This window comes from Bombina bombina, chromosome 1, assembly GCF_027579735.1.
Source record: "Bombina bombina isolate aBomBom1 chromosome 1, aBomBom1.pri, whole genome shotgun sequence".
Lineage (NCBI taxonomy): Eukaryota > Metazoa > Chordata > Amphibia > Anura > Bombinatoridae > Bombina > Bombina bombina.
Genome location: NC_069499.1, coordinates 246,418,439 through 246,438,295, shown reverse-complemented (window position 1 = coordinate 246,438,295; position 19,857 = coordinate 246,418,439). Strand labels below are relative to the sequence as shown.

At 38.2% G+C, this 19,857-nt stretch overlaps 2 protein-coding genes across 2 annotated transcripts in view; one reads left to right on the top strand and one right to left on the bottom strand.

Moving 5' to 3' along the window:
- The window catches only part of LOC128657480 (neuroglobin-1-like), a 145,318-nt gene extending 136,587 nt beyond the window's left edge, over positions 1 to 8,731 (top strand). Inside the window, exon 5 of the mRNA XM_053711840.1 lies at positions 8,618 to 8,731. Coding sequence (XP_053567815.1) covers positions 8,618 to 8,731 — 114 coding nt within the window. The remainder of the gene's footprint in view (positions 1 to 8,617) is intronic.
- Positions 8,732 to 9,254: 523 nt separating this feature from the next.
- SRP14 (signal recognition particle 14) overlaps positions 9,255 to 19,857 on the bottom strand; it is a 32,281-nt gene continuing 21,678 nt past the window's right edge. The window contains exon 5 of the mRNA XM_053697908.1: positions 9,255 to 10,157. Coding sequence (XP_053553883.1) covers positions 10,068 to 10,157 — 90 coding nt within the window. The 3' untranslated portion in view covers positions 9,255 to 10,067. The remainder of the gene's footprint in view (positions 10,158 to 19,857) is intronic.

Below are 19,857 nucleotides of genomic sequence, written 5' to 3'. Positions count from 1 at the left end.
TGACTGAAGTTTTTTTTTTTTATTAAATAAAAATATACTACCTGTCTGAAATAGACAGGGCGGGCTGTGGACTCGATACATCACAAGAGAAAGAAATTTATCAGGTAAGCATAAATTCTGTTTTCTCTTGTAAGATGTATCGAGTCCACGGATTCATCCATACTTGTGGGATACCAATACCAAAGCTTTAGGACACGGATGAAGGGAGGGACAAGACAGGTACCTTAAACGGAAGGCACCACTGCTTGTAGAACCTTTCTCCCAAAAATAGCCTCCGAAGAAGCAAAAGTATCAAATTTGGAAAATTTGGAAAAAGTATGAAGCGAAGACCAAGTCGCCGCCTAACAAATCTGTTCAACAGAAGCCTCATTTTTAAAAGCCCATGTGGAAGCCACTGCTCTAGTAGAATGAGCAGTAATTCTTTCAGGAGGCTGCTGGCCAGCAGTCTCATAAGCCATACGGATGATGCCTTTCAGCCAAAAAGAAAGAGAGGTAGCCGTAGCCTTTTGACCTCTCCGCTTACCAGAATAGACAACAAACAATGAAGATGTTTGAGGGAAATCTTTGGTTGCTTGTAAGTAGAACTTTAAAGCACAAACCACATCAAGTTTGTGCAACAGACGTTCCTTCTTTGAAGAAGGATTAGGACACAGCGAAGGAACAACAATTTCCTGATTGATATTCCTATTAGAAACAACCTTAGTAAGGAATCCAGGTTTGGTACGTAAAACCACCTTATCTGCATGGAAAACAAGATAAGGCGAGTCACACTGTAAAGCAGATAACTCAGAAACTCTTCGAGCCGAAGAGATAGCTACTAAAAACAAAACTTTCCAAGATTGAACCTATGCATTCCATAGATATTAAGCTTCTAACGGAACCTGCATAGTTGCAGTGGTCTGAGGCGTAGGCGGGCATAAGGAATTATGTCCATTGCCGCTACCATGAGTCCGATTACCTCCATACACTGAGCCACTGATGGCCGAGGAATGGAATGAAGAGCTCGGCAAGTGGTTAAAAGCTTTGATTTCCTGACCTCCGTCATTTCTACCGAGTCTATCAGAGTCCCTAGGAAGGAAACTCTTGTGAGAGGGACGAGAGAACTCTTTTTTTTATGTTCACCTTCCACCCGTGAGATCTCAGAAAAGCCAATACTATGTCCATGTGAGACTTGGCTAGCTGGAAAGACGACGCCTGAATTAAGATGTCGTCTAGATAAGGAGCCACTGCTATACCCCGCAGTCTTAGAACCGCCAAAAGGGACCCTAGCACCTTTGTGAAAATTCTGGGAGCCATGGCCAACCCGAAAGGAAGGGCCACAAACTGGTAATGCCTGTCCAGAAAGGCGAATCTGAGGAATTGATGATGATCTCTGTGAATAGGGATGTGTAGATACGCATCCTTTAAATCCACTGTAGTCATATATTGACCCTCCTGGATCAGAGGAAGAATAGTCTGAATAGTCTCCATCTTGAAAGATGGTACTCTGAGGAATTTGCAATAAAGCTAAAACATTTTTTCCTATCAGTGTCACCAGTAACTAATGAACCCTTTATGCAAGCTTGGATTCCTCTTTTAATGAATACAGCTTACCTTTCCCTCATGGGGATATTGCCAGCCTTTTCTAGAAATAACACAGTCTGTCTAGAAAAAATAGTCTGAACATACCTTAATGCAGTTTAGCCTGCAAACTGTTCCCCCAACTGAAGTTTTCCTGTACTCTTCAGCCCTTGTGAGAACAGCAGTGGATCTTAGTTACAAAGTGCTAAGATCATCATCCTCCCCTTGCAGAAATCTTCATCCTTTTTCTGCCAGAGAGTAAATAGTACAAACCAGTACCATTTAAAATAACAAACTTTTGCTTGAGAAAATAAAAACTAACATTTTTGTCACCACACTCACTTTGCCCTTCCTAGCAGTTAAGCAGGCAGAGAGAATGACTGGGGGGTGGAGCTAAGAGAGGAGCTATATAGACAGCTCTGCTGTGGGTGCTCTCTCTGCCACTTCCTGTTGGGAAGGAGAATATCCCACAAGTATGGATGAATCCGTGGACTCGATACATCTTACAAGAGAAATTAACCCAATAAGTGCCAAACTTTCTGTTGACTTACCAGAAATAAAAATAGCACTTACCTCCATAACAATCTGCCCGGCAGCAGAGCAGCTCACAAGGTTTGAAAGGCATCATCCCTCATATGGACCTGTGGAAACAAAAAAGGCTGAGTAAACCTACTCAGGCTTTTAAAGAAGGGCAAAACAAACTACTTGGGAGGCACAGTGGGGATTATACCCCACAAGTTCCCAAATGCTTAAAAGCCACCACTGCTCTACTGAAGACTGACAAACTATGGCTAAGCTCCAACAGACCAGAGCAAACCTGCTCTGCTAAAAAATAAACTATTGATTGAAGAATCAGAAACCTAACTTTACCCCTCCTTGCAACTGATACAAGCAAATAGAATGACTGGGGATTGTGGGTAGGGGAGTGGTATTTAACTGCGTTGCTGTGGTGCTCTTTGCCTCCTCCTGCTGGTCAGGAGTGATATTCCCAACAGTAATTATGATGATCCGTGGACTCACCGTGTCATTAGAAATAAATGTTTTTTGTTTGTTTTTTCATAACAATTCAAAAGAAAATGGCTAGCAAAACACTTGCTTACAGGTGGGTTGAATTGCATACAACTCATACCATTTTCTCCCTAAAAGAAGGGAGAAAAAAGAAGGGGAGGGGAGAGAGAGAGAAAAGTGGGGAGAAAAGGGGGGGGGGGGAAGAAGGGAGGGAGGGAAAGAAGTGACTTTGAAACAATCACTGCCCTTTATATGCAACAACATACAGTAATTACCATCATTCAAGTAATAAAACTTTTTAAGTGTCCGTTTACTATTTACTCTGTGAGTTCATGAATGCAGAGAAAGCTAGCTATTAGTAGCTAACATACATTAGCGCTGAGAGTTTATGATTAGACATCACAGGCTGATCTAAGCAGTGCACAGACACATCCAGTCTTAGTTACTAAGACCTGCAATAAGCACTGCACTCGCAGAACTACCACAGCTGACAAGGGGAGGTAGCATATCAGCACAAGGTCTTCTCCTCCAGCCTCACCTTGTAAGCATATCCCCGGGCAACGGTTTAAAGGAGCACTGCCCGTGAATAGCGAACATAATCAGCGCACGTGCCTTGCCTTCCCTGTAAAAGCCTGCACTTTATTGCTCACTGTACTATGTGCTGACTTTTAAAGAAAGGATGCGATGCCCCTCCCAAATCTACTGGCCTTGTTGGCCTAGGCCATAATACGCCCCTGACGCGTACTATTAGATTGCAAGCATAAAATTATGAATTGGTTACATTATTTGCCACGTCAAGGCCTCTCCTTAGCTGGGTTCCTAACCTACAGCTTTAAATGCTAGCTTTTAATTATTACACAGCAAAGTCCAGCAGCACAGTCATTTTTCTTAAAAGACCTTTATTCCTTTGTATTAGGGTCATGCCATATACAATTTTTCAGGTGTAATACCCTCAATCACCTTTGCTCATTCACATTGAATCAGTTTTTTTTTTTGTTTGTTTTTTTAAATTGCATGCCCTATTTGGATCATGAAAGTTCAATTTATTTATTTTTTAAATATATTTTTTCTTTTATCGAGGTAAATTGAATTAAGTACAGGTATATAAAAACATTGTGTCTCTTTAAGTTACATCACTACTCAGACAATTATATATACAGAATGTGTCATCTGTACATAAAAACAAGCCTGGAATATGAACAGCAATTAAATAGACTACTAACAGCAGTTTTGTCTATATCCAGTACACACCTCAGTAGATCTTTACGAAAGTTTAGAATTCCTTACCCTGTCCTATCAATAAACTGCTGTACCAGTGAATTCTCCAGGAATCTAAGTCAGAAGACACCGAACGTGACCTCATTCCGACATAGCCCTCTCCCTATCCCTCAGGTTACGTCTCACTGCATGGGGATCTAGTCCAATTTGTTGGAGGGTACACTCAAAATGTGGGATCTAGGGTATTAAATGTGATAATCTTTTATTGATTAGTGATAAGGTTATGATATATAATCATGAGAGGGGCCGAACCTTACTGGGAAGGGAGGGGATTTGGCATATTATAGTTTACCTACTGTACCTATCTCAATTGATACTTTCGCGTTGTATCCAGGTAGGCAGAGCAGAGGGAGGCGAGGATCAGAAAAAGGAAAGCAGGATATAGTCAGATAATGGAAAGGGGAGAGAGGAGAATCCCGTACATGAGAGGACTCACAGCCATCTGCCCCTAAACTAGATGGGCCCACACATTCCAAAGTCATTTTATTGGGCGCTTCGCAGATCCTGTCTTTGAACCCAAAGGTCCCAAATTTTCCAGTACGACTCAATTTTGTTCAGGTGGAGATAGAATCCCTTTTCCATAGAGGCATAAGTTTCCATGATCCGATTAACGTCAGTCAAGGAGGGCGGGCCTACCTGTCTCCACATTCTAGCAATCGAAGTTTTAGTGGCGGCAAAAATAAAGATAGCCAATTGTTTCTGAATTTTAGGTGTTTTCCGCGGGAAGAAATTCAAAAGGGCTACCTTGGGTGCTTTCGGGATAAAAATCCCGATTGAATCGCATAACTGAAAAACTTCTTTCCACAGTTGTTTCAAAACTGGGCATGACCACCAAATATGAAGATCCGAGCCTACTTGTCCACAACCTCTCCAGCACAGAGGGATGGGATGGGGCCATCTGTGCCAATCTCTGTGGGGTGTAATGCCATTTAAGGCAGACTTTAATATAGAGCTCTAGTGAGTTAGCACAATGTAATGTCTTTTTGGTGAGTAAGAACGCTTATGCCCAACTCTTTTCAGAAGCTTGAATTCTCAGCTCTCGCTCCCAGGCCTTTAATTGCCATACCTCCCCTGCACATATGTCTTTCATTATCAGCGAATAATGAATGGATAGGGGCTTTCGACAGGGGTGAACCAGATCTACATTTCTGTTCCCACACGGTTGGGCCTCTAAGGCCTGTTGACGGAAATCCCCAGCTAGATAAGAATTTGTGCAACCTAAATCTTTCAAACTGGAACCATGGATGGATAGAGAAGTCATCCTCCTGACACTTCGGATCGGCTGGTTGTAGGGTATTCTGATGATACAGATCAGAAACCCTAAGTAAATCCCACTGCCTCCACTGGGAGCCATGGGAGTCCCGAAAGCCTCTCAACAGACCAGGGATCGAATGGATTGGGGAAGGGTGCGGGGCTATTTCCGAATAGTGTCTTATATTTTTCCAGCAGTCAAGGGCTTGTTTAATTATTGGATTTAGGATAAGGGAACTATCAGTTTTATAGTCCGGAATCCAGGGTAGATCCCTGAGAGTAATGCCTGGTGGAAGGAAAAATTGTTCAACCCTCTTCCAACCTTGTGTCATATCATTCATCTCCCAGTGGAAAATGGGGGTCAGTCTAGCTGCCTCATAATAGATAGTGATGTTGGGGAGAAATACTCCTCCCATGTGGTAGGGCCTCTGGAGTGTTTTTCTGGAAATTCTTGGCTTTTCCCCTTGCCATATATATCTGGCCATCAGGGCATTAAACTTTTCTAAAAGAGAACGGGAGAGGTTGAGCGGCAGGCAACGAAAATAATATAGTATCTTAGGCAAGATGGTAATTTTGACTGAGGCCATACGGCCCATCCAAGAAACTTTTTGGAAGGTCCATGAGTTGAGCAGTTCTCTGATTTCTGATAGGAGTTTTTCGTAGTTTTTTGTCCTGACCAATTCAATGTTCGGGCCTAACTGGACTCCCAAATGAGTGAGAGTGTCTGATGCCCACTGGAATTGATAGGACTCTCGAAGAATCTCTTGTTCAAATTGTGGGATATGGATCGCAAGAGCTTCAAATCATAGTTTTAAATAGCTATCATAGATTCTCCCAAAGATTGGAAGATCGCATCTTTTATCGCCACCTAGTGGTCTCAGCAAGTTTACACAATGTTATACACAGATTAACCCTATACATACCAAAACTTAAAACACAATGCTCATTTAATCACATCCTGTCTCTAAAAAAAATACACTACACCTTTTCAGGCAAATAAGACTTCATTCTAGATATATTTATATGGGAACAGAAATAACCCATTTAGCAATCAACATGATCTCCCCTCCCCCCGGGATAAGAAACCCATTCACTCTTGCAGTCAAGAACAAGCACCACTAATGCCACAACCCCATTTTCTTTCTTACCCCACCAATATCCCAAAGTGCACTCAATGTGAGACAAATATCCTCCTTCTCTTGAACCTTTCTTCCTCCTACCCCTGCTTTCTCTTACACCCCAAAGAGAGAACTGGCCAGTATAATGAGTAAAACAGTAATAAGACAATATCAATGTTTTTTTTTTTCAAAATGACTGCAGTTTTGTTATACTTAAATATGTTCATGTGAATCTTTGAAGGAAATCATATTGTTTCTCTATGTACTTTTCAATGTAACCAGTATTTACTTCGCTCACCTATTTTATAAAACGCAATAAAAATATTTAATTTAAAAAAACAATGCTCATTAAAACACTACAAATGTATAATCAACATTTCTATTAAAATATAAATTTAACATTTCTCTTAAAATATGACTCCATCGAAGCATAACAGATTAGAAAAACACTGAAAAGAAAAAACAAACACTTTCCTTAAGAGAAACAAGGCTGCTTTCCCTGCCTAAATTGCATTTGATGGTGATTGCATTTGAGGCTCTATAGCTATACACCCCCTCCCAGATAGGAAAGAAATGATATTAAGAGTTATTATACCTGTAACACAAGGTATGCTGTATATTTGGTAAAGTGCCCATGTGAAAGACTTTACGTGAGTGAAATGACACAAAGGTCAGATAGCGCATTAATGAACCTAAAAAACTATGAAAGCTCTGGTTTCTTCACATTTCCTTGAATATTGGCACAATAAAGGAGAGGGGACAATAAAGAGCTTTTATTGACAAGAAGGGAAACATTTTGGACCTATACTCTCAGTTCTATTAAACTTATGGGTATAAATAAGTATATAGATTTTCTCTTTTTTTCCCTAATGTGTTATTCCAGAGTTACATTTTATTGAATCATATTTTAAGAGAAATGTTGATTATACATTTATAGTGTTTAATGAGCATTTTGTTTTAAGTTTGGATATGGATAGGGTTAATCTGTGTATACAATTGAGTACATTTGCTGAGACGACTAGGTGGTGATAAAAGATGTGATCTCCCAATATCTGGAGGGGCTATGAGAGCTATTCAAACTATGATTCAATGTGAACTAGCATATATACGATTAAGGGTATTAAACCAGAAACGTTGCATATGACATGACATTAATAAAATGGAATAATGGTCTTAAGAAAAGTGAATGTGCTGCTGGACTTTGCTGTGTTTGGAAATACAAACAAGGGTGTCAGTTAATTGTAATCTTCCTTAGACATATACAAAAAATAGAAGTGATCTACACTCTCAAACCAGAGTGTGCACTGTATGCATTGGACTGAATGAGTTATTCTTTGTATTGTCTTTGACAATTGTATCGTCTGGATTTTGAATATCTCTCAAATGCTCAAGAAACAAAAAGGGACAGTCCGCTTGAAAATTGTTATCGTTTAAAAAAAGATAATCCCTTTATTACCCATTCCCCATAACCAACAATGTTAGATTAATATACTTTTTTTTACCTCTTATTACCTGTATCTAAGCCCCATGCAGACTGCCCCTTATCTCAGCATTTTTTTAAGCGTTCTAAAAACTTGCATTTTAACCAATTAGTGCTGGTTCTTATGAACCAATTATTCTCCACGGGAGTGAGCACAGGGTTATCTTTATAGCATACATGAACTAGCACGGTCTGGCTGTAGTGCAAGATTGCCAAAAAAAAAGGGCCCGCCAGGGCTCAGAAACAGGCAATCTTAGAGGTTATAAAGTATATTAATATAACACCAACATTGTTATTAACAATGTTGGTTATGGGGAAGGGTAGTAAATGGATCTTTTTAAACAATAACGAATACAATAAAAAAAAATTGAAAAAAAAAATCAAGCAGACTCACTTTTTTTTCCTGGAACCCCCTAGAGCTGACTAAATATACTACATGCAATTGAAAAAAATAAATAAAAGATATTCCTACCAGCAGTGTAGAATACAAAATTATCTCCAACTTACAAACATAACTGATCTTGCATCCGGTGCTATAACATTTAATGAAACTGTTCTTCCTCATTAATGAAGACTGTGCAACGATCAGCTGTATAAATTCTATCATTCAAAAGTTCAGGATGACCGACTCCAGTCACCAAGTGCAAACTACTATGACTGGGTTCTCACTCCCCTTGATGGCGTTTGTAATGTTGCCATATATGCTTTTGAACACTGTAGTCAGGCAAGGGGGAGTGTAGTTATTCATAAAATTAGCTGCATATTTGATATAATCCACCTATTCTTTAGAGTTTAGCTTTCATATTAATACAGAGTTATGATGCATTACCATTCTGTAAAAGCCTATTAAAGTTATCATGAAGTTTCTCACTGCAAAGTATATGAGAAAATGTTAATCCAGTTATTTTTGTTCTTTCTGCAGAGTCTTTTTACATATATCTGCCTACTAATGGAGAAGGGGTATCAGGAAGCAGAAATGAATAGCTTTAGTGGGAAAGCCAAAACACAGCAAGACCAGGCGGCTACATCTGTGTAAATGGAGCCTAAAAGTGTTGTTCAACCCATCTAGTGAAAAAAACCTACTGGCACCAACACAGAACGCCAGCTTTACAAGTGTTACACAGACATGCAGAGCTTGCCAAAACGTTTTCACTCCAAAGAATACATTCTTCTTTAAGTCTGCAGTGTTCTCTGCCAGAACTTCACTGTGCGGCGCGCATACATAATTTCTTTTTTAATTGAATAATTATCAGTCCCACATTTTGCTGGCCTCACGCAGCTCTACGAAATGCATTTATCCCAACTTAATCTCACAGTAATGTAAGATGTATCTTTATACAGAAATGCCTGGCGAGTACAGAAACTGCAGAACATTTCCATGTAAAATATTTAAAATGGACAGGGATATAGGAAATGTGCACAAACCTGAGAAACATTTAATATTGTCAAAACACAACGCTGAGTACATTTTTTTTTTTTTTTTTTTTTTAGTAAATTCCTTTATTCACTTTCCAAGAAGAAATTAAACATGTTAAACAAAAAAAAAACAACAAAGCAAATTGGTGGCCAGACACTAGTATCTATCTTTATATCTATTTGACACCCTGAAGATCAGATCATTCTTTACTTTCAGGACAAAACAAAATTGCCTGAAATAAATTTTTTAATACAAATATTGTTCCCAGGAAAATGTTAATTTCAAATAACAGGTTTTAGATTTCCCAATGAAAAATTAATATAAAGAAAAGTTTTTCAAAAAGGTCCATATAACCTGTTGGCAGAAGAGAAAATGAATGACAAAAATCTACAACACAATGTATGCTTACCCATCAGCAATCAAAAGAACTGGAGTTTTGCAGCATTTTAAAGGATTCTTTTAAAACAATAACGACAAATTCATTTTCATGTTGAAATAAATTATTCCTTATAATCTGTATCATGACGTCAATAAAACATATTCTATTATTGGAAAGTGTAAGCAGTGTTTCTTGGTTCTCAAAAACAAAATAATATAAATATTAAGGATTAAGGAAGGCCTTTCTAGGGGTCTGAAATAACTATGCCCAAGAATAGGTGTACAGTATAGACAAGCACTACAATAAATCTGTAGCAAGTTCAGTCTAAAGGGCTTATAGCCAATGAGAATTAGCACCTAGTGAATAAAATCTGCGTGGAACCGAGTGAACGTTTAAATACCCAATTTAGCATCCTGACCAGATGTAGAAACAAAATGTCAGGCGTATGGAGAAGCCATCTTATAAAATGAACACATTATACAGGCAGCAAGTATGGATTCAAGTGAAACAATAGCCGTGACTGAAGCCCATGAGGCAAACAGCAAGCGTTAAGGTTTGTACACAAGTCCGAATGAATCATTGTGCTGCACTACTCTTCTTGTTTTTGCTTTTCTTGTCTTTCTTTTTCAGTCCGTCCATGTTTGCTCTGAGAAGGTTGGAATAAGCCTGAAAATAGAAATAAAGGGGCTTTCACAAAGAGTATATTCAAATAAATAAGCTTGGAAAAACAGTATTGGTTAACAGGACAAACATTTAAAAAGGGACATGAAAACAAAAATGGTTTCAGAATTGAGAAAAACAACAAAACAAAAAATTTCAACTGATTTTAATTATCAAATTTACTTTGTTCTCTTAGTAACCTCTGTTGAATATTAGGTAGGTAAAGTCAAGAGGATGCACCTGTGTGGATCACTATATGGAAAGAGCTTTGTTGCTATATTTTTAAAAAGGTTTACATTTGTAAGAGCACTATATGGCAGCAGTGTTTTCATAGACTACTGCTATACAGTGCTCCAGACTGCCTACATAGGTATGTATGCTATATAAAAAAAAAAAAAAAAAAAAATGAATACCAAAAGAATGAAGCAAAATTTGACAATGAAAACTTTTTCAAATGTGCATCCTTTATTTGAATCACAAAAGAATCATTTTGGGTTTTCACACATCCCTTTAAAATCTTACAAACAATATGAAATTCAGCTTAAAATGTTAAACCGCAGAAGCAATTTTTTTACTTTATAGAAAATCTGCACTCCAGAGGTTTCGCCCAGCAACGACGTGCAATATAAAAAAACTTAGAGATTGAAATAAATACAATCTCAGTCTGACAGTTTATGGTGCAATGTAAACACATGAACTCAGATTCACTATAATGTTATTTCTTCAGCCATCTGCACATAATGGAGTTTTGCATTGCACAGTAATTGCGGAATACAAGTCTGTCTGTTCCCAAAGTAAATATGGTTGAATAAAATATTTCACTGTAGCATATTTACATAGCAAGTTATATTAGGGGACCCGTTTTCCTATAGATACCCCCAGCAAACAGTGTTTCAACCATAGCTAGGGATTCTAAATACAAGCTGCAAGTGTGGCAGTGTAACTAGAGGTAAACAATATTGCTTATCACAATTAAAGGGACATTACAATAAAATATAATACAGCATTTAAATGAAAGATTAACCTGAGAAAAGCACAGACATGTAATTCTATTAGGAAATCTGGAAGAGGAATCACAAACAAGAGGGCACCTCCTAGTATAATACTGAGATTGTAACAAACAGTAGTGGGTCTTGTATTGCAATTATACTCACAAAGGGAGCAGCACCAAATGTGCTAAGTGACGCAAGCAGGGATCTCACAGTGTCCCAGCAAACTGATCCTCAAACAGGATGTAGAGGCCCAGGTGTGCCAAGGGATGATCGAATAAAGCTCAGGCTTCCATATAATACAGTATATTTTTATTAAAACCAATAATAAAAAACAATGGGTGTGTATTACCGAAAGTATATAAAAACAATATTGTCAACAGATTGCAACGCGTTTCTCAGCTGTGCTAGCGGTTTCTTCAGGCATCTGTTATCATGGAAGCTCTGGCTTTTAAATCTCCACTACCCAATCCCCTAATGGACTCCTCCCACTCACTGGCTAAACAGGTGCAGTTAATCAACAATAAACCTCTCTTCCATATGTTCTTTTGCATAAATACACAACGCTTGTCATCGACAATGTCCTAATAGACATTATAAATCCATATAACTAGTATATCCCATATATCAAAAAACATAAATTTAATGATCGTAACTATGTTAAAATGTCACGTATTGATCTTTTATGTCATGGCAAAATAAACCAGTCTCTGCAATAATCGCCTACATTTGACATATGTACAAAAATCAGCTGACCACCAGCATTCGCCCCTTTTAGTATATGAATTTTGCAAATAGACCCCATCATTATTGCATTACTATATTTTTTTAGTAGTTTTATTAACACACTAACCAATATCACACACACCCTACAACCCATTACACACCTCTTATTAGTCCAGTCCATATCATACGTTTAAAAAAATGTCCAAGTGTATATAATGTTATCACATTTCCCCCTGATTATAGTACCCACCTAGATATATCTTTCATACACTGACACTTCTGCATTCCTTTTTATCATTTAGCACATATACCCACATAGTTTATAGAAAATCATGTTTTTCCCTATCCCAATGTTAGCACTACACTAATCATATACACTATATTATAGTTTATATAGTCACACACCCCATTAAAGCACTACTGTAAATCCAGCTTTAAAATCACACCCTCCCTATATGTGTATATTATTATTTTTTTAAGTTTATTCACATAACACTATTTGCTCTCTCTTCATATTTCATATACTTATATAGCGTACTATAGATAGGACACTTACACGTATTAGAATTATATAAATTGGTTTTATTCACATTACATGATAGGAAATGTTGACTCCTAATTGGTCCTTATAGCCAATCCCCAGATCCCATAAAATTCATAGTCAAGGGTTAAATCTATTTTTATCAACATGCAGTGGTCATGGAGTACCAGTCATCTCCTTACCACACCCTCTCTGACGTATCGCTCTCAGAGAGCATCACACACCTTAGAGACTCCCCTCTATTGGAGGAGTTCGGAAGGGGAACAGGTTAGAATTCTCAGAATATCCCTACAGGGTAAGCCTATGTATCCCTGATGGGCAGTGCCTAGATACCGGGTTTAAAGTATCAGAAAAATAAAAAAGGAAGGACAGAGGTATCGTATGGCACACTTAGGGTGAGAATCTAGACTATCATAATGGAGGTGAGCTAGACGACCCGTAACATAAAATATAACCTTTATTGTTTATTAATTAAAATCAAAATAAGAGATTAAAATAAGGTATGCAACACATACATTCACAATATCTTGACCCAGTAACGTTAAATTGGATTGGTGATGTTGGTCCTCCTAAGGTATCAACAATCAGTTCAGTATCTATAAACTACATGAAGGTATCCTGTCATTACTATCCAAGTGTACAGATAGGGATTCCGGACACACTAAAGACAGTCTAGCATAAGACTATTAATTATTCAAAATAGGATAACGTTCCTGGAGAATTGTAACCAGGTATAAGTTTATATAAGGGTTCAAATAGGAAAAATTCAAAAATACTAGCACTATCTGACTTGGATGTAAACTAATTATATAGAGGTGTGTAATCACATATGTACCCAATCTAAATATTCAGGGTCAGGTAGGGGATATGCAGGCAACTAGTGGTCCACCGGGAACCCCTACAAGGTAATCTATGTTTCAAATAGTAAGTGTAGGTATATACCAAGGATGACAAAGTGTCATCTAATAATTAAATAGAGAAAACAAAAATTTTAAAAAATAGAAAGTGTGTTTAAAAGAGAAACACACTCGTAGGTATAAAATTACACTAGCTTCTCTCAGGACATTGAGGGATGAATTCCCTGTAGTTCCTATCAATAATCCTAAGTGCGTGTCAGCCTGTTTATGTGGTATATCACGAATCGTATATAGCTCTAATTATAGATCTAGGGTGTAGGTGTGGGTATTACGATATGACAGCACTGTTAAATAATACTGTGCAGATGCCACCATGGCCCTTTATATTTAACCCACTATATCCCTGCTATATAAGTGAATATACGAAACACTGATATATTTTCTATAAAAACCACCAGCTAAACGCGAATGCCAATTAAGGCCAACATGTTATTAAAGTATTATATAGAGAGAAGCAGTGCAAAACGCCTGACACTTTATCAAAGGCCCATGCTAATTAGTAAACATGGTTATTTTACCTGCTCTCACCAAGGTAATCCTAAAAATCTGGCCTAAGGACAGGCTAAAAAAAAAGTGATCTAGGCCCATTCTGGTATAGTTCATGTCACCTTTTTGCCTCAAAATGAAATCGTTAAATTTTTCACTAAATTTACATACCGCTTATGCAGTCATGACACAAATGGTTGTAAAAGCTTTGTCCAGAAATAACAGACATGCATGGCTTTGCCATTGCTTTTTGGTAATTAGAAGGCTGCTAATTGCAGCTGCACTTCTGAAATTCCTGGCCTAGAAGCGATTAATTGGATAGCTTGTAAGGCTAATTTTAGCTGTAGTGTAGAGATTACACTCCCACTTGACACATCACCCCCCCTACCTCCCTCAGCCCCCAACTGGCCACCACCATTTTAGGTACTCGCAAGAAAAAAAAAAAAAAAAAAAAAAAAAAGAAAAAAAAAATAAGGATCCATACACAATATATATAAATAAATAAATATATATATATATATATATATATGTCTGTGTATATATATTATTATATATAATGCGTGTGTATATCTCTGTGTATGTATGTGTGTGTATATTATTATATATATATATATATATATAGGCCAAAGGTAAAAGTCACTGTTACTGCCCTTTCCAAATTAATTGTCTTGCAGACAAAAACAAAGTCCGGTGAATATACGTTCTCTGTATCAAAGCAATAAACCTTTAAAGAATATATGTGTATATGAATAGCTTTGAACTGCTTAAAACAGCTCGGCTGACCCCCTATACACGCCTGTGTAGATATCAATAAACATATCAGAGACTGAGTGTGCTTCAGAAAACCGGAGGTTCAAGGGGTACAAAGAAGCGGTCAAAAACAGAGTATGCGGTACCTTCAAATCTCGGACATAAAGAGTGAAGACCGGGACTTGTTATCCCAGACGGCGTAAGCGCCTATACTCACCGCTCCTCTGGACCGCTGACCCCTTAAAATAGCTCAGTCTCTGATCTACCTCCGGAATTCACATATGTGCACTCGATGGTCTCCTCGGCAAAACTTCAGAGAGGCGTCCTACTGTGCAGGAGGGGGCGTGACGTGCGTGCTTCAGCGTTTCGAATCCATACGCTGATCCTGATCGGCTATCGAAAACAGAGTTCCCATAAACCGGCTTTGGAGCTTAAAGTCCCAGACCTGCTGCTGCTGCCCGGAATAATTGTAGTAAAGTAGAAAGGAGTTGCAAGCAGCGGTCTTAAAAGCAAACAGTCTTTATTAGAATATAGGATAAAAACACTCCATGAAGTGGCACAAATGCATACACAACATTAGTCCGCTAACATGTTTCGGCCTGAGGCCGTAATCATAGCTAATGGACTTAGCACCTGTGTACCTTAAAAAGCACCAGGATCGCCCTGATTGGGTAAAAACAAAATCTCGCATTGTGATGCTGGTTAACTCTTTGAGTACTTTTACAAGGAAATGTTATATTTCAATTCAGAATTTTCTTATTACAAAGAGCCTGTCACTGGAGAACCCTCCAATAACAAAAATGAATATACACAAAAACATATATGACAGCAGAATTATCAAATGGAAACTGTTCAAAAGATTTAAACAATAAGTCTAACTATGAACTAAACCGCTAAAAAAGCACACCATAGAGAGCAACTACCAACCTACCAAATTGTGAAGCGTTTAAAGCACAATACAATATGTAGCGGTGCACATGTAGAGTTACTAACATGATACATAATATTATTTAATCATAAGCCCTAAACAGTTACATTGTTTCTGTTTTAATGGTGGCAAAAAGCGTTACAAAACCTACAAAGATTTGGTGTAATCAAAGATTAATGTATAATGGATAAATAGTAAAAGTTTCCTAATCTGTCATGTTGTTGTAATTAAGGACATGTTATTGGATGGGGAACATAAATAATATTATTAATCTCAACTGAACTAGAGAGGAGGGAAAAATACTAATAATAAGAACACTTATTTAAGTAGCTGAATGTTGGATTATATATAACCTGAACACTGCATAATTCCTCTTTCGTATTGATAAATTTATATATTTCATTTAATTATACTTAGTTTCATTTTATTTTAACAAAGGAATGTAAACAAGATTCGTATGTCACCAAACAACCCCTGTATTACCATATTAATGATATTCTCCTTGTGGAGTATTCAACGGTATGGCTAGTAAATACCTAGTCCCCAAGGGGAAATGTAGAAAAGAAAGGTTCTATATATCATAAAAAAGAAAGAAAGAACGATTCAATGGAGGCATGACAAATGTCAATAATGCAAAAAAGCACGGCAGTAAATGCAATAGATTCTATTACATCATGATATGTTTATACCACAATATAATAAAACATTATATCGTTACTTTATTGTTATAATAATAATAATAGGGGACAGAAGCTGGTGCCGCAGAAAAGGGAAAGTAACCCATGGCAAAAAATCTCTTATTGCCAATAATTAATTAGATCATACTCGGAGTTCAGGCCAGTGGGTACACGGGTCTGGAGTCTGAAGATCCAAAACATTTCCCTCTTCTGTAGCAACCTATCCCTATCCCCTCCCCTTGGTGGACAGGTAACTCTTTCAATAGCCTGCCATTTCAGTGTATTGACACTGCTATGATGATATTTAGCAAAATGCTGTACCAAGGGAGTGGATGCCGTACCTGCCTGTATGGTTGATAGATGATTACGTATGCGGACCTTAACCTCTGTTGTGGTAAGTCCCACGTACTGTAAATGACAGTGGGTACAACTGAGGACATAGACCACATATGTGGAGGTACACTTTAGGCATGTTTGTATGGGGAACCTTTCACCTGTCACTTCTGATTTAACATTATCCGCAGGGAGGACAAACTCACACACCCTACATTTATTGTGACATTTGAAAATGCCCCTATGTGTAAGCCAGGAGCTCTGTCGTGTATCGGTTTTGGGTAAGACTGATGGTGACAACATGTTACCTAAAGTGCTTGTTTTCCTATAGGAACACCGCAATCCTTTGGAGACACAGTTCTCCAATTTGTCATCTGCAGCAAGAAAAGAGAAATGTTTTTTCACTATTCTGCAAATGTCCTGATATTCCTGACTGTATTCTGTGACAAAGGTTATTCCTTTGTGATGTTCCTCAGATAGACTGAGAGCATTACTTTTTGTATCCAAAGTTTGCTTCCTATCAAGCGTATCAACCTGATTTCTTGCTTTTTTGATGACATGGGAACTGTATCCTCTACTCTTCAATCTGTTTGTCAAATCTTTTGATTGTTCTGTGTATTTATCAGGTAATGTGCAATTGCGCTTGACCCTAGTGAACTGTCCCTTAGCTACCGCATAGGGTACATGTCTTGGGTGACAACTACTCGCATGGAGGAGTGTATTCCCTGCTATGGGTTTCCTAAAAATCTCAGTAATCACCCTTCCATCATCCATACCTTTGATGGTGATGTCCAAAAAGTTTATTTCATTTTCACTCAGTTCATAGGTAAACTTGATTCCAATATTATTGGAGTTCAAATATGCCACAAAAGATGTAAACTGCATTGTGCTCCCCTTCCATACAAGAAGGAGATCATCAATAAAGCGAACATAAAAACAAATTAGGTGTCTGTAGGAATTTCCATCTCCAAAGACGTGGGACAGCTCCCACCAACCCATAAAAAGGTTGGCATAGGAGGGGGCAAACTTAGCCCCCATGGCTGTCCCACGTCTCTGGAGATAGAACCTGTCCTCAAAAGAAAAATAGTTGTGGGTTAGCAAAAACTTTAATACTCTGAGTATGAAGCACCGAAAGTCCTCAGAAAAATCAGAATAGTATTCCAGGAAAAAACCAACTGCTGTAAGGCCCTCCTCATGAGGGATCGAGGAATACAATGCTACTACGTCAAACGCTTCACAATTTGGTAGGTTGGTAGTTGCTCTCTATGGTGTGCTTTTTTAGCGGTTTAGTTCATAGTTAGACTTATTGTTTAAATCTTTTGAACAGTTTCCATTTGATAATTCTGCTGTCATATATGTTTTTGTGTATATTCATTTTTGTTATTGGAGGGTTCTCCAGTGACAGGCTCTTTGTAATAAGAAAATTCTGAATTGAAATATAACATTTCCTTGTAAAAGTACTCAAAGAGTTAACCAGCATCACAATGCGAGATTTTGTTTTTACCCAATCAGGGCGATCCTGGTGCTTTTTAAGGTACACAGGTGCTAAGTCCATTAGCTATGATTACGGCCTCAGGCCGAAACATGTTAGCGGACTAATGTTGTGTATGCATTTGTGCCACTTCATGGAGTGTTTTTATCCTATATTCTAATAAAGACTGTTTGCTTTTAAGACCGCTGCTTGCAACTCCTTTCTACTTTACTACAATTATTCCGGGCAGCAGCAGCAGGTCTGGGACTTTAAGCTCCAAAGCCGGTTTATGGGAACTCTGTTTTCGATAGCCGATCAGGATCAGCGTATGGATTCGAAACGCTGAAGCACGCACGTCACGCCCCCTCCTGCACAGTAGGACGCCTCTCTGAAGTTTTGCCGAGGAGACCATCGAGTGCACATATGTGAATTCCGGAGGTAGATCAGAGACTGAGCTATTTTAAGGGGTCAGCGGTCCAGAGGAGCGGTGAGTATAGGCGCTTACGCCGTCTGGGATAACAAGTCCCGGTCTTCACTCTTTATGTCCGAGATTTGAAGGTACCGCATACTCTGTTTTTGACCGCTTCTTTGTACCCCTTGAACCTCCGGTTTTCTGAAGCACACTCAGTCTCTGATATGTTTATTGATATCTACACAGGCGTGTATAGGGGGTCAGCCGAGCTGTTTTAAGCAGTTCAAAGCTATTCATATACACATATATTCTTTAAAGGTTTATTGCTTTGATACAGAGAACGTATATTCACCGGACTTTGTTTTTGTCTGCAAGACAATTAATTTGGAAAGGGCAGTAACAGTGACTTTTACCTTTGGCTTGTTTATTTAGGTGCTTAGCCTGGTTGCACCCTACTGTTACTGTCCAACTCACAGAGCTGTCCTTTCTCTCCATGGAGGTCACTAATTTTTATTCATTGTTGCCTGTCACGGAAAGGGACTATCCTACACTAGAAATTGAGAGGATCTTTTCTACTGATAAATCCAATTATTCATTGTCCACATTGTTTGAAGATATGGAAAAGCTCTTGATAAGGGAACACAAACTACAGTGGGACATTTGGACTTTGGAAACATACATTAAACTCAAAATTATACCACGTGGTTTGAGATTGAATAAATTTCCCACGTTTGATGTCACTGATGTAGATTTTATTAGTACATGGAATGATATTTTGTCTGATTGTTCTACTCGCCTAATGTTATTATTAATTTCATATAAATCAAATGTTTTGAAGGCTATTAGAGGAGAGATAGAGCTTTTACAGACAGAAATGAATTCAAGACAGCTGGAGACTAGCTTCGCCAAATTTGATGGTATTCTTAAAATAACAGTTGCACAGGTGAAAAAAGCAGTCCTTGAAACTAAACAAACGAAATTTATAAGGGATCAGACAGACTATAATAGCAATACTGTTTATACATGGAAAAAGGCAGACAACAGACCCAGAAGACAGTCTAGAGGTAGATCCAGGAATAGACGGAATGGTAGTAGGAATAGAAATACAAATAATGATCAAGGGGCTGTACATAATACAGAAGCCAAGAGAGTGACATATTCTGACACTGACTTTGAGTCAGGGGATGATAATGGGGCTTCGAGTGGTGATGAACCACCAAGAAGCATACTTAAAAATACCAAGCAAAATCCATCACAACAGGCAGTCTGCGAGGCATCTGGCTCTGGTCACCATCAGATACAAGCAGTGACGTCTAAGACTAAATCTGCTGAACCTAAAGGCTCCTCCACAAAGTATGTTGATAATAGTACAACAGTACCACAAACAGCTATATCTGATGATGATCAACGCCAGATAGAGCAGGTTTTTCGTCTTCCTCCACAGCGCACAGGGATAGGACAAACAAGTCAGGACCA